The 13220-nt window shown below is 38.9% G+C and overlaps 1 protein-coding gene across 1 annotated transcript; it reads left to right on the top strand.

Annotated features, from left to right (window-relative positions):
* Positions 1–427: 427 nt before the first annotated feature.
* Positions 428–13182, top strand: LOC121316234 (serine/threonine-protein phosphatase with EF-hands 2-like). Its single transcript, XM_041251169.1, has 15 exons — positions 428–634; positions 1846–1903; positions 2327–2502; positions 2852–2966; positions 4179–4225; positions 5513–5679; positions 5782–5818; positions 6874–7023; positions 7621–7980; positions 8414–8599; positions 8736–8878; positions 9389–9495; positions 9780–9943; positions 11957–12044; positions 12372–13182. Exons 1-15 carry the CDS (start codon positions 509–511, stop codon positions 12599–12601), a joined length of 2154 nt encoding a protein of 717 aa, XP_041107103.1. The 5' UTR covers positions 428–508; the 3' UTR covers positions 12602–13182.
* The last annotated feature ends 38 nt before the right edge of the window (positions 13183–13220 follow it).

Genomic DNA, 13220 nt, shown 5'->3' on the forward strand with positions numbered 1-13220 from the left:
TGAATACTGTGATGTGTTTGCAATAATGCTTACCTTATGACTGTGGAATATCTAGTTCTAGTTTCCTCCTTTGTCTTTTTGTAATGTACAAAATCGAAATGTAGCTTAACATAAACTGAACTTTCTTTCCCTGCATCTCTATATGTAGCTGCTATAGGTAGGTTTGTCTCCATTTTATTCATAGCACAGTAGGCTAACCAGTCTGTGATTTCACATAGTGATATCCCTGGAGTAATTATCCTGGTTAAACATAATTTAAATAAATAATAATAATAATAATAAAAATAATAATAATAATAATAATAATAATAATAAAAAACTTCTGAGGACTAAAACAGTGAGCAAAGAGGGCGTGGCCACCTCCATACCCAATCACAATCAAATTAATTAATTAGAAATGCTCTCTTGCAGTTTTACATGTATAAGAACTCCCTTGTAATGTTATGCACCACACAGCATATCTTTTAATGAAGTACTATTTTATTTTTTGCTTTTGTTCTTCCCAGCAATGAAAGCAGCTGTCCTCATCCAAAGGTGGTATCGCCAGTATGTGGCTCGCATGGAGGTTCGGCGGAGATGCACCTGGACCATCTTCCAGTCCATCGAGTATGCAGGCGAGCAGGACCAGATCAAGGTAGGTTACACAAGAAGACCATGAAGCTCAAACTGTGCAGAATGATGCCTTGTGCAATAAGAATAGCCACCCTACAAAAGACATATTAAGAAACTTATTATACGTCTCACAAATGAAGTCCTAACTCAGGAATAACTAGAAATTAAAAATAATTTTCACCCCCTCCCCCGGTAGTGAAATGGTTTAGTCCAGAATCAACTGCCACAGTCCTTAAATAATGCCTGTATCCAATAGGTACCTGTGAACAGGATGGCTTTGTAAGGGTTTCGTCAGACCAAAAATGCAGACTCCAAACAATTGGGAATGCGGTGAATTTGTGATGTTACGGAGTCCAGAGTTTTATAGCAAATAATAAACAAAAAGGTTTAAACAAAACACACTAAACAGGACATGGCATTTGAGGCCAAAATAAAAAGATAAACAAAATGGACAACACTAAACAAGACAGTGGACGAACAGACAAACAAGCACTGTGCTGGCACTTCCAGCACGCTGTAGGAATTGTTCTCAAAACCCCAAAAACTCCTTCTCTCTCCCGTTCTCCACTCATGAACACACTACTCCGAGTGAGTGAAAACTTGAATGAAAACAAAAAGCTTTTATGCAGCTGTACCGAGACTCGATTGCTAATCAATCACTCAATTGGAGTCTCGGTACAACTGCACGTGAATTAATAAAAGTGCAATTCCCTGTGCTCACATATTATTTTACTTGCACATGAAGTGCTGTGCAATACTCATGCCTAAATACAAATATACATTTTAAACACTTGTGCTCGTAACCCATATTTATAGCCTGTGTATTTAATACATAAACATCAACATTAACACACTACAGACAACATAAAACACTTAAATAAACATAAAGGGGCGGAACACTCCGCCACAGTGTTGTGTTGAGGTGAGATTGATTTATTAAAAACAGGTGCAGCTGGAGAAACTTCCACCAGTAGCATTAAAGGGTTAGACGTCTTTTACCTTGTTCAGATTGTTGCGATTTTCATTTCTTGCTTTTCTATTTCTGCAGTTTTGGAAATATTTTCACAAGAAACCAATGAGGCTGTAAAGACAATTACAGGGTAGAAAGTGGCCTTCACAGCCTTTACTTTAAATCTAATAAATGCATACATGAAGATACTGTTATTAATATCTAATCCCCCTTCCTATTAAATGTGTTTCTCCAAGAGTCTGCTTAAATTGTTTCTTTTTCAGCTGCAAAACTTTTTCACTTACCTTATGGATCACTTCACACCAACTAACAGTAAACAAAGTAAGGCCCTGTTTCTTTGTTTGGTAGAAATCTACTTTTATAGACCTAACTATTTATAAACAGCATGTTTCCAAACAGCATTTATTGTTTTTTTCATTAACCACATGTAAAAAAAAAAAGCTGCTTTGTATGTTTACCATGTTCACTGCTCATATCATCCCTTTTCTAAATTATACAAACACACAATGTATGATTTTAAATAATGGCCCCAAATGTATACATTCCAATAGCTGTTGTTACTGTGAATTCATTATCAATCAGTGGCCAAAGATGATCCGGTATAATAGCTATGAAACAGTTTTTCAAACTGTTATGTTCTGATAGGTACTGCTGTTGAAAGAAGTTTGAATAGCAATCCCAGGAAGCACAGGGTTAGTAGTGGTGTACTGGTCTCCTCTTCGTAAACCAATGCTTCTTTGGCAGGGGACCTGATCTCTCACATCTTCACGGAGGATGAGGTCTATAAGCAGACTGAACTGGAGAAATACTGTGACCATGAAACCATCGAGCTGCCAGAGTCGTACACAGGACCTCACATTGACTTTCCTCTCACTGCTGCCCATGCAGCTGCCTTAGTGGAAGCCTTCAGGCACAAGCAAGTAGGTATACTGTACATACCGCTGTAAATATCAATGCTGTGCTTAATGTCCAGAGATTTCACATGTTAAGAGCCATGTATGCAGTTATTACGCTTCATAGTTACCCTTTAAAAAGTTATGTAGAATTTTTTTTTAAAGCAGAGTGGAAACATGGTAAAAAAAAAAAAAGAAAACAGAACAATGGTAAATATGTTATTGCATTTAAAATAATAAATAAATAATAACGTGAAAGTGCAAAATTACCATGGGAAACTTGTTTACTTTTAGAATTTGTCCTTTGATTTCACAGCATGCTTGTCTGATGTTTACTTGCAGTCTCCTAATTCCTTCTGTCCATTCCTCCCAGTAGCAGCTCCATGCGCGATACGTCCTCCAGCTTCTACACGAAACCTTGAAACACCTCAAACTGCTGCCAAATATCAACCGGGTCTCTACCTGCTTCTGTGAGGAGATTACAATCTGTGGTGAGCACTGGCCGGTACATTTTCTAATCGTGCAGAAATTAGGAAAGGGCTCAACAGTGCAGTGGATTATTTACACTTCTCACTTCTAGAGGACTGGAATTTGGGTTCGGAGCAAATAGGAGCCATGGCTTTATCACCATATAACCTGTTCTGTAGTATAAAGGGCTGACTTACAGTATAATGAGGGAGTACTGAAATACCTTTTAGTTATTTCTATTAAAATTTATCTTTGTTTTTACTCTTGTCACAATATTCCCATGTAAGTAAAATGAGTTTGAAATATAAATGCAACAATTTCAAAGATTTTACTGAGTTACAGTTCATATAAGGAAATCAGTCAATTGAAATAAATTCATTAGGCCCTAATCTATGGATTTCACATGACTGGGTATACAGATGGTCACAGATACCTTAAAAAGAAAACCAGTATCTGGTGTGACCGGCATTTGCCTCATGCAGCGCAACACATCTCATTCGCATAGAGTTGATCAGGCTGTTGATTGTGGCCTGTGGAATGTTGTCCCACTCCTCTTCAATGGCTGTGTGAAGTTGCTGGATATTGGCGGGAACTGGAACACGCTGTCGTACACGTTGTTCCAGAGCATCCCAAACATGCTCAATGTGTCACATGTCTCGTGAGTATGCAGGCCATGGAAGAACTGGGACATTTTCAGCTTCCAGGAATTGTGTACAAATCCTTGCGACATGGGGCCGTGCATTATCATGCTGAAACATGAGGTGATGGCGGCGGATGAATGGCACGACAATGGGCCTCAGGATCTCGTCACGGTATCTCTGTGCATTCAAATTGCCATCGATAAAATGCAATTGTGTTCATTGTCCGTAGCTTATGCCTGCCCATACCATAACCCCACCGCCACCATGGGGCACTCTGTTCACAACGCTGACATCAGCAAACCGCTTGCCCACACGACGCCATACACACCGTCTGCCATCTGCCCGGTACAGGTACATCTGTCGAACTGCAATCAGGTCAAGACCCCGGTGAGGATAACGAGCACGCAGAGCTTCCCTGAGATGGTTTCTGACAGTTTGTGCAGAAATTCTTCGGTTGTGAAAACCCACAGTTTCATCAGCTGTCCGGGTGGCTGGTCTTTGTGCACAGAGAGAAATAAGCTTTTTGTGCATATGGAAAATTTCTGGGATCTTTTATTTATATATTATTTATTTATTTATTTATTCTGACTCAAGGTGACTTGCATGGGCAGCTGGATGACTTGCTGTTAATATTTTATAAGGTAGGTACACCACTGTTGCCCCTTGTGGAAGGATGGAAGCTCACAGTGTGTGTGTGTGTGTGTGTGTGTATGTGTGTGTAAAGATTTATTATTTTGAATTTAAGTTTGGCAGAGATGTGGTTAGTCCCATCGTTGCCAAATACACGTGGGGAATGTGGCTGGGGCAGTGATTTGAATAACTGATGATCAAAATGATGCTATATAAAGGGAGCCAAATGCTTTGTTAAATTGGAGTTTAAGGAGAGTTTGGAGGTGGTCCAGTGAAGGTGCTGCCCAGCTAGGACAATAAGGAGTAATTATTGTGACAGTAAGGATTTGTTTTGTTGAACCACTTTATTTTGGTCCCTGTCCCTTGTTTATTTGTGTTATATAAACATGCTCTTTAATGGCAGCTCTCCATCTCCGGGTCTCCTTCCTGCCGGTAACAGCTTGGGCCGTGACGCTATCCTGCTACACCCTTCCTTGCGCAAGCAGCTGTTATGTTGTTTACAGTATTTACTAGAACAGGCAGTAAAGATTTAGAGTGATTATTGTCTGTAGCTGTCTGAAAGCCGAATTATGAAACAGGATGATGTTCTAGAATGTTCCACTGCACACGGTACGGATATTGTCGTCACTGAATTAACTGTGAGCTGTCAGCATGACAGAAATATATTTACTCGCCACAGATCTGATTGGATTTCTTCAGCTTTCTTTTTAAAGTCATTTTATATGTTGGTGTTGATGGCAACAGCCTATGGTACTGCTAATGTGTAAATAGTGTGTAAGAGTGTAATATCTTAACTTTCTGTGTCAGGATACTGAACAAGAATCTTTAATTTACAAGAAAGGGTTTTCAGTAATGCAAAGTTGATATGTGATTTTGTATCATACAGCAGAGCGTCAAAGTTAGGAAGCCCACACTTATGAACTGACCAGCCAACCAAGCACATCTCTTGAAACCAGAAATGGGACTCCTGGTTACTGTAAAAGACAAGATTTAATGTGGGGGAATCTTTCCAGTAAAACTCAGCTCTCCTGTATTGTTTTTGTTTTTCATATCATTATTCCTCAGATTAAATGTGTTGACCTTCCCGCTGTGTTCGTAACGTTGCTGTAAATACATTTTCTCGCATCAGTTAACTAATGTGTTTTACTAAACCAAATCTTTTACATATTTTATTTCCTTGGTGCGTATTTTGAATGTTGAAGAATAAACACTATTCAGTTAATTATTTTTGAATGAATAGAATTAGGTCTGGCTTGCATAAGACATGCAGTACCATTTGTTTTTACTACTTTCCTCAGAATGGCCTCCCGTCTGTTGAAAAGCCCTATATCTTCAATGGAGACTATGTGGACAGAGGCAAGAACTCAATTGAGATCCTGTTGATTCTGTTTGCATTCTTACTGGTTTATCCCAATGAAGTCCACCTGAACAGAGGAAACCACGAAGATTACATTGTAAACCTGAGGTAACCGCAAATGAAATAGATGTACTGGCAAGAGCTCTACTTCAATTGCAAACCAAAGTGTGCAGGTTTCTTTTTATCTTCATTTTTTCTCTCTCTTTCTAGATATGGCTTTACCAAGGATGTAATGCAGAAATACAAGGTATACAGGACTTGTTATCCTGCACATTCATATCATTCGCCCTTCTAAAACTTCACAGCACTATACCAAGGCAAAGCATAGCAAAGTGTACTATAGTACATTAAACTTCCTTGTAAAATACATAAGAATTGTGCACATTTTGTATGTTTAGTGTGTTGCAGTACACTTTTAGAACAAAATATTATGATGATTGTTCCATTCTATGAAGTCCAGTCTAAGTGAGAGAGGATTGCAAGAGTTGTGTTTTGTAAGCGATTTAAAGGGATGTGTCTTCACAAAGCCTTATAGCCCATCACTAAAGCAGAATTTCCAAAAAAAAAAAAAAAAAAAAGATCACAACCTGTTCAATCTTCCCTCGGGTAGTGTGTTTATAAACCGGATCTGGATCACAGGATCTCTCATTGGAAGCGTCTTCATCACTCAGTCTTTCCTTAAAAGCGCACTGTGAATAGAATTGTGTCTTATAAGAGGGCATGTTGAGGAACAAAACTAGAAAAGAGGAAAGCTGTTTTCTTTTGTTTTTATTTTTTACATTAGTGATGCATAATAAGGAAGAAGGTTGAGCTATAAAGTCATTAGTTTCCATCAAACTTCCATCTCAAAGTTGTGTTATTGAGTGAAACATAAACCTTTGAAAAGGTCATTTCTTCAGAACTTTGACGGTCGCTGATGAAATTTGAGTTGTTGTTTCTATTGCTTCACCACAGCTCTCTTACACCATGGCTGTACATTAATTCCCATTTACCCACAATGAAATAGAATAATACAATATAAACTACTTGTTTTAACCTGGCAACAAACTTCACTGTAGTCGTTTCTTGTTCGTTCTGAAACATTACCAGTTTGTTTCTTTGTTTTAGGTGCACCTTTATTGTTTCTTGCTGATTGTTTGTTTCACCTGTTACAGAAAACACGAAAAAACTAGGGTACTGTAAATAGTTTGTCAGTGTTGCACATACGATGAGCCAAATCTAAAGGCTGCTTGTCTTGGTTCAGTTGTAAGTGAAAAGGCTGCCCCTTGTTATATACTGAGCCAGCTTGTTCTTGCTGTTCAGGTGCATGGCAGGAAGATTCACAAGCTTCTTCAGATCGTGTTCAGCTGGATGCCTCTGGCCACGGTGATTGATCAGAAGGTCCTAATAACTCATGGAGGGATCTCAGACACCACCGATCTGGACATCATTGCCAAAGTCGACAGGCACAAAGTACTTGCTTTCACAGATGCTAGCAACAGCTTCTTAACTGCAGAATGCCTTAGTGGGCTCACATTTTTGTTTTATTGAAATTTCTTTAGTTTTTTGGTCTCTGAGTATATCTCAAGTATGAGAAAAAATAATAATAACCCCCCCCCCAAAGACTTGCCCTTATCAATATGTAGGGTGGGGTTACAGCTGTTCTGCTATATAATCATTATTTCCAGCTCACATGAGCTCAGTAATCTGTGCAAACCCTATTGTAGGCATATCCTTATGAGCGGTTTAGTCTAAAACATCTGACCCCAGATTACATGTTCTGTAGGATCAGCCAGCAAATATATGAATTTCACTGGATGTATTGAGTTGGCACAGCGTAATTTGTACAAGGTACCTGTACCTGACCTGTTGACTTCATGAAGGTATTCTCCATGCTGTCTCCAATTAGGCGGAAGAAATGCCTAAGAGAGAAACTTTTTTTTACTTTCTTTCTGGCAATTGTTATAGAATTTGCATATGTAAACATCCACCAAGGAAGTAACAGAAATTCAAGTGTAATTATCTCGACTCAGTTTATTACCACTAATATGTTCTTCTCTACCTTTGCAGTATGTCTCTGTCTTGAGACCCCCAAAGAAGAAAAAGAGGCACAATATGACAGAAGCACTTTCTATAAGAGGGGGCCGAATGAGTGAAGGAAACATTCAAACCACAAGCATGGACTCTCGTCTGTCCTTGAAGAGTCTCTCCCTGAGCTCAACCCCCTGCTACAGCCCTGGCACCAGGAAGAGAAGCCCGCACAGCATCTCAAGGAAGGTGCGTCGCTCCGTGGAAGAGGAGCTGGAGAAGTGTCGCCGGCAAGTGGGCTTCTCCACACCATACGAAAATGGCAAGTTCTCCCTGTCCTTTTCCGAATCTGACTCGGAATCCTTCGAGGTCTGTGAATCGGATAATGCTGAATGGAAACAGGTGAGAGCCTCTTAAGCATGTCAGTGGTCTAAAAACAAACTACAGAAGTTCTGCTCTCCACCCAGTTATTACATCTTTTGGTGCATTAACTGTATAGCTTTCTCAGATTCTTTTGATATCGTATATTGATGGCCCGGGAAGTGTTTTAGCTCTCAAGTTGTTATTTTTGAAGTTATGTGCATGTATGGGGGTGCCTGTGATGGATGAAAACAAGCACAGAAAATGGATCATATTTGAGAGTTCAGATCTTATTCAAGATATCTTCTGGATGCTTGCTGCACGTACATATCTGCTCTTCTAGTTTAAGTTGTACCAACACATTACCTATTAATGTCCATGTATGTAAATGCAAGGGGGACAAATGTAGAAGTGCAATGAAGCCAATAAAAATCCCATATTGTATTTACAATAACTCTGTTGGTCTCGTTTAAAGATTGTGGATATTCTGTGGAGTGACCCCATGCATCAGGAGGGCTGTGTCCCGAACGCAGTGAGAGGCAGAGGGTGTTACTACGGGCCAGACGTGACTGAGAAAGTCCTGAGCAGACACAACCTCCAGCTTCTCATCCGATCCCATGAGTGCAAGCAGGATGGCTACGAGTTCTGCCATAACAGAAAGGTGAGCGAGGGGGCTGGAGTGTTCCTGTTAAGAACGCTGTTATCATGGGATAACACACATATCTGCAAACAAACGTTTATGTGAGCAACACAAATATATTGCCCTGAATTTATTTATTTTTTAAATTTTTTTAAAGGTCTTGACCGTTTTTTCTGCATCTAATTACTATGAACTTGGCAGTAACAGAGGAGCCTATGTCAAGCTGGGCCCAGATTTGATTCCTCATCTTGTACAGTATCAAGTCAGCAGAACCACACGCAAGTTAACTATGAAGCAAAGGTAAAAAAACTCAACATGGGGCCCATCTATTATGGACCTAATACTATATATAGGTTGCATAGAAATAGCCTTTCAGTATTGAGAAGTTGTAAAAACTAAAGAATGGCAGTAACACATATACTGTACAGTGGAAACCCTTGAAGACAATTTCATTTACATAGAGGACCTATAAGAAACCCTTACTATCTAGTTCCCATTGTGGATTTTTGACAATTTCCTATTGCTATGAAAAATTACTTATTTGAGACAAGAGTTCCTAAATTAATTGATTAGCTTTTGTTCCTGTCAAGACTTTTCACACTAACAGTGACCAGATTATTTTGGACACATACAATGGTAAGTAGGTGCAGTAGAAGCATAATATTCATCTGTAGAGGCACTGACTGTACAGGAATTTACAGATCATCAGCCTTCTTCCCAAATCCATGCAAACTGACAGCTCTTTTTGGTTGTAAAACAAGGAGACTTGCCCCAATAAGAAGCTTTATTTTCTTGTGTGCTTACTTGCAGGGTTAGCAGAGTCGAGCGGTCAGCACTCAGAGCTCTGAGAGAACAGTTGTTTTCACACAAATCCGATCTCATCAGTGCCTTCGAAAAATATGACAAGAATAAGACAGGTAGGTGCTGACCGGTTTCTTAACATTTCTTCAAAATGTCATGGTATCTGCCCCAAAAGTAACTCAGCCATAACCTAATCATATTCTGTGTATGTAGATATTTTATAATACTAAATAGCACAATGATTATGTGCTTGTCTAAAGAACGAACATTTTTTGTGAAGCAAATTTTATGTTTGGATATTTCTGCATTGCCTCATAAATAACAGACACTGTTAATGCTGTGCTCCATCACCAGCATCACAATTCATATATTTTGTTCTTTTTTGGCTCCCGCTGTGCAGGCAGGATACCCCTGAATGACTGGGCGACTGTGGTTGAGTCAGTGCTGCAGCTGGGCCTGCCCTGGAGAGTGCTGCGCTCCCAGTTAGTGCAGAGTGCTCCTGAAGGCCTCCTTCAGTACCATGCCTGGTTCCATGACCTTGCAATAGAACAACCAACTGCAGAGGTAACGAGAATAAGAGAGGCTGAACAACCTTACCCCCCCCCCCCCTCAATAATGTTAAATTATTACTTTTATCTATTTAATATAGAGATTTTTGAACATATCTGCAATGTACTGTATTTTAGCAGAAACGTTTTCTGTCCTTGGATTGCAGCACTGTGCTTGCCTCTTAATAGTGCAGAGCTGCTATCATTGTATGTGTTCCAAACTAATGGTCACCAAATTACAAGGGGTGTTAAAATGAATTCCCAGAATTCAAGGGAATTTGCACAAAGTTATAATGACATTATACAGTCGCAGACAAAAGTATTGGCACCTTGGTGGTCCAGTGGTTAAAGAAAAGGGCTTAGATAGCAGGAGGTTCCCAGTTCAAGTCTTGGCTCAGCTATTTAAACTGTGAGACCCTAAGCAAGTCACTTAACCTTGAGCACCTTCCTTTGGATGAGATGTAAAACTGAGGTCCTATTCTAAGTGACTCTGCAGCAGCAGCAGTTGTTGATGATGCACAGTTCACCCCCTAGTCTCTGTAAATTGCTTTAGATAAAAGTATGACAAATACCAAAATAAAACTTAAGCAATTTCAAATGTTTGCTCATGACAAAAGAATTGGCACATTAAAAGTATGTAAAAATGTAACAGAACCAATTAAAAAATATATTTTTTCATTGATTGAAAACCAGTACACTGTAACTAAGCTGCACTATAAAGTCAATAGCCAGAAAAAGAAATATTTCCAACATATGTTGAACGTTTTGGCAACACAAGTAGATGATGATCAAGACAATGGAGCCAGACTCATGTTTGAGAAAAGCACTCATAGCAAACTGTAGCAAAGGAAATGGCTACAGAACAGTATCAAAGAAATATGGAATACCAAAATCCACCACAGGTAGGAGAACCGTCCAAGCTGCTAAAAAAAAAAAAAAAAAAAAAAAAAAATCGAGATTAAAAAGCCAAGGACTTAAAGGAAGATTTACTAGCACCAGGAATATTAGTGCATCATCTTGGTGAAATTTGGGCACCTGAACACAGAAGAACCTATAGACACAGACCTCGCTGCAAACCACTTTTGAAGAGAATTAATTAAAACAAACCACTTTTTAAATAAGCATTCTTCAAGAAAATCCTCTGATTATGATATGGGTTTGTTTTAGCATTTTAGAGACTGGAGACATTGATGTGATTGAAGATCGAATGAATGCAGCCATGTGTCAAAACATTCAACAAAGTACAATGATACTATCTGCTTGTAGGTTGATTGACAGACAATTTATCTTCCAACATGACAACGACACAAAGCACATGGCTGTCAACTGGAATTCTACAAGAAAACTAACAAAGGGTCTGGAATGACCTTCGTATTCACCAATCTCAAGCCAATAGAAATGCTTTGGACTGATCTGACAAAAGCTGTAGCCAAGCACTGTATCCAATCTGAGCTGAAGGAAATATGCAAGACTGAATGGGTCCAAATTTCACCAACAAGATGCAACGTATTGGTTAAGAATTATCAAATGTCAGAAAGCCACAATAAAAGCAAAAGGAGAACACACTACGTACTAAAGCAGGGGTGTCAATACTTTTCTCATGAACAAATATTTGAAATTGCTGAAGTGCTTTTTAATTTTTTTTATAAAGATTTTTAGTAACATTAAAATAATGTATTTTTAACTGTCATTAATTTACTGCTAATGTTCACTAAATGCTTGTATTTTTAACATGTTTTCTTGAATTAGCTTATATTAAATGTAGGGTGCCAATACTTTGCCTGCTACTGTATGGTATCAGTGAGTACTGGAGCTAGTCAACATGCATGTGTTAGAAGTTGATTCTCAGTATAGTTACATTACCACTTGCTACATTTTAGTGACTTAAAAATTGTTTACTGTAACTTGGGCTGGTGCTATTAGTTTCTTTCTACAGGGGCTGCAGGTTTTAGTAGATAACGTAATTCACTGCTGTAAAACAGTAAGATTAAAAAAAAAAAATCGTAACTTTGTCATCTCCTCTCTAAAGCATGTACACCAAAGCCTGCTGGAAACACTTTACAGGAACAGGTCCAATTTAGAAACCATCTTCAGAATTATTGACAGCGACAACTCAGGTGAGCACATTACCCGATAACATAATTGGACCAGCAAAATAATATTTCAAACAATTCAGACTACGCAGTATTTCCTTATACAGTGGTTATAGCTAAACTCTGTAGTTTAATTACATCTTCTGTCAATGACTTTCACAGACCCCGATTAGCTCTAATCTCAGATTTCCTAACCTAAATTAACATTCAGTCCCAGATTAGTGCAAACCAGGGTCTGATAAACTGGCAGTGAAAGTCGAATCAGGATTTAATCCAGAGATTTCTAGACCAAGGGCTAGCACTACACCAACCAGCCTCACATTTCCATCTCCCCAATATGCTGTCTTTTAGGTCTGGTTTCATTTGAAGAGTTTTGTCAAACGTGGAAGCTGCTCAGTTCTCATCTAAACATGGAGATCAGCAATGAAGCCATTTCAGACCTAGCTCGCAGCATCGACTTCAACAAAGACGGAAGCATAGACATCAATGAGTTCCTGGAGGCATTCCGCCTTGTAGATAAAATCCACTATACAGAGAGAGAGGGAAGCCTGCTGTTAACAACTCCCGGAGCGCTACTGTAAAAGGACCGATTTACTCAGGAACTTGGCTTCATGACAGCTATAGATTTATCCACTTGCGCCGAAGACGACTGTGGCAGGATGAAAGCCCTGCACTTAAAAATATAGGGTGGTGTAATACCTGTGTTTAATGAACAAAAAGGAAACCAAAATATGGGCAGCTTGTTAAGAGATAGGTGGCCAAATTAATTATTCACAGGATATAAAAGCACTTGGCTAGAGAAGCTTTTTGGACAGGAGAGGGTGTGTCAGCTGTTACAAAGCTTCTGTTATTTTGCCTACAACCGCTAGGTGTTTTTCTGTTAGCACTCCAGTAAGAGCAAGACTTGTTTTCTCTTTTACTTTTGATGTGTTTTGTTTTATTCTTTACATAAGTGCTCACCATTTAGTTGTTTACTACATATAGCAGAGGAGTGCTTCGTGACACAAGGCCTGACCCCTTTTTACACTGACCATGTGTGCTGTATCAATGACTTATTATTGTTTAGCTTTATTGGCTAGAAATAAATCTTGGATCTTGCTGTATGTAAGTATTCCTAATCAAGGATAATCTGCAATAACATTTTCTAAAAAATGAATGTTGTGAGGGGAAAAGTGATTGGGTCGTTCAAATTTGGACAAA

The sequence above is a fragment of the Polyodon spathula genome, chromosome 1, assembly GCF_017654505.1.
Source record: "Polyodon spathula isolate WHYD16114869_AA chromosome 1, ASM1765450v1, whole genome shotgun sequence".
Classification (NCBI taxonomy): domain Eukaryota; kingdom Metazoa; phylum Chordata; class Actinopteri; order Acipenseriformes; family Polyodontidae; genus Polyodon; species Polyodon spathula.

Coding starts and splice junctions, on each gene's coding strand:
- LOC121316234 (XM_041251169.1), top strand. CDS start 509: ATGAAAGCAGCTGTCCTCATCCAAAGGTGGTATCGCCAGTATGTGGCT. Junction 8,879..9,388: donor AAGTTAACTATGAAGCAAAG/GTAAAAAAACTC, acceptor GCTTACTTGCAG/GGTTAGCAGAGTCGAGCGGT. Junction 9,496..9,779: donor ATATGACAAGAATAAGACAG/GTAGGTGCTGAC, acceptor CCCGCTGTGCAG/GCAGGATACCCCTGAATGAC.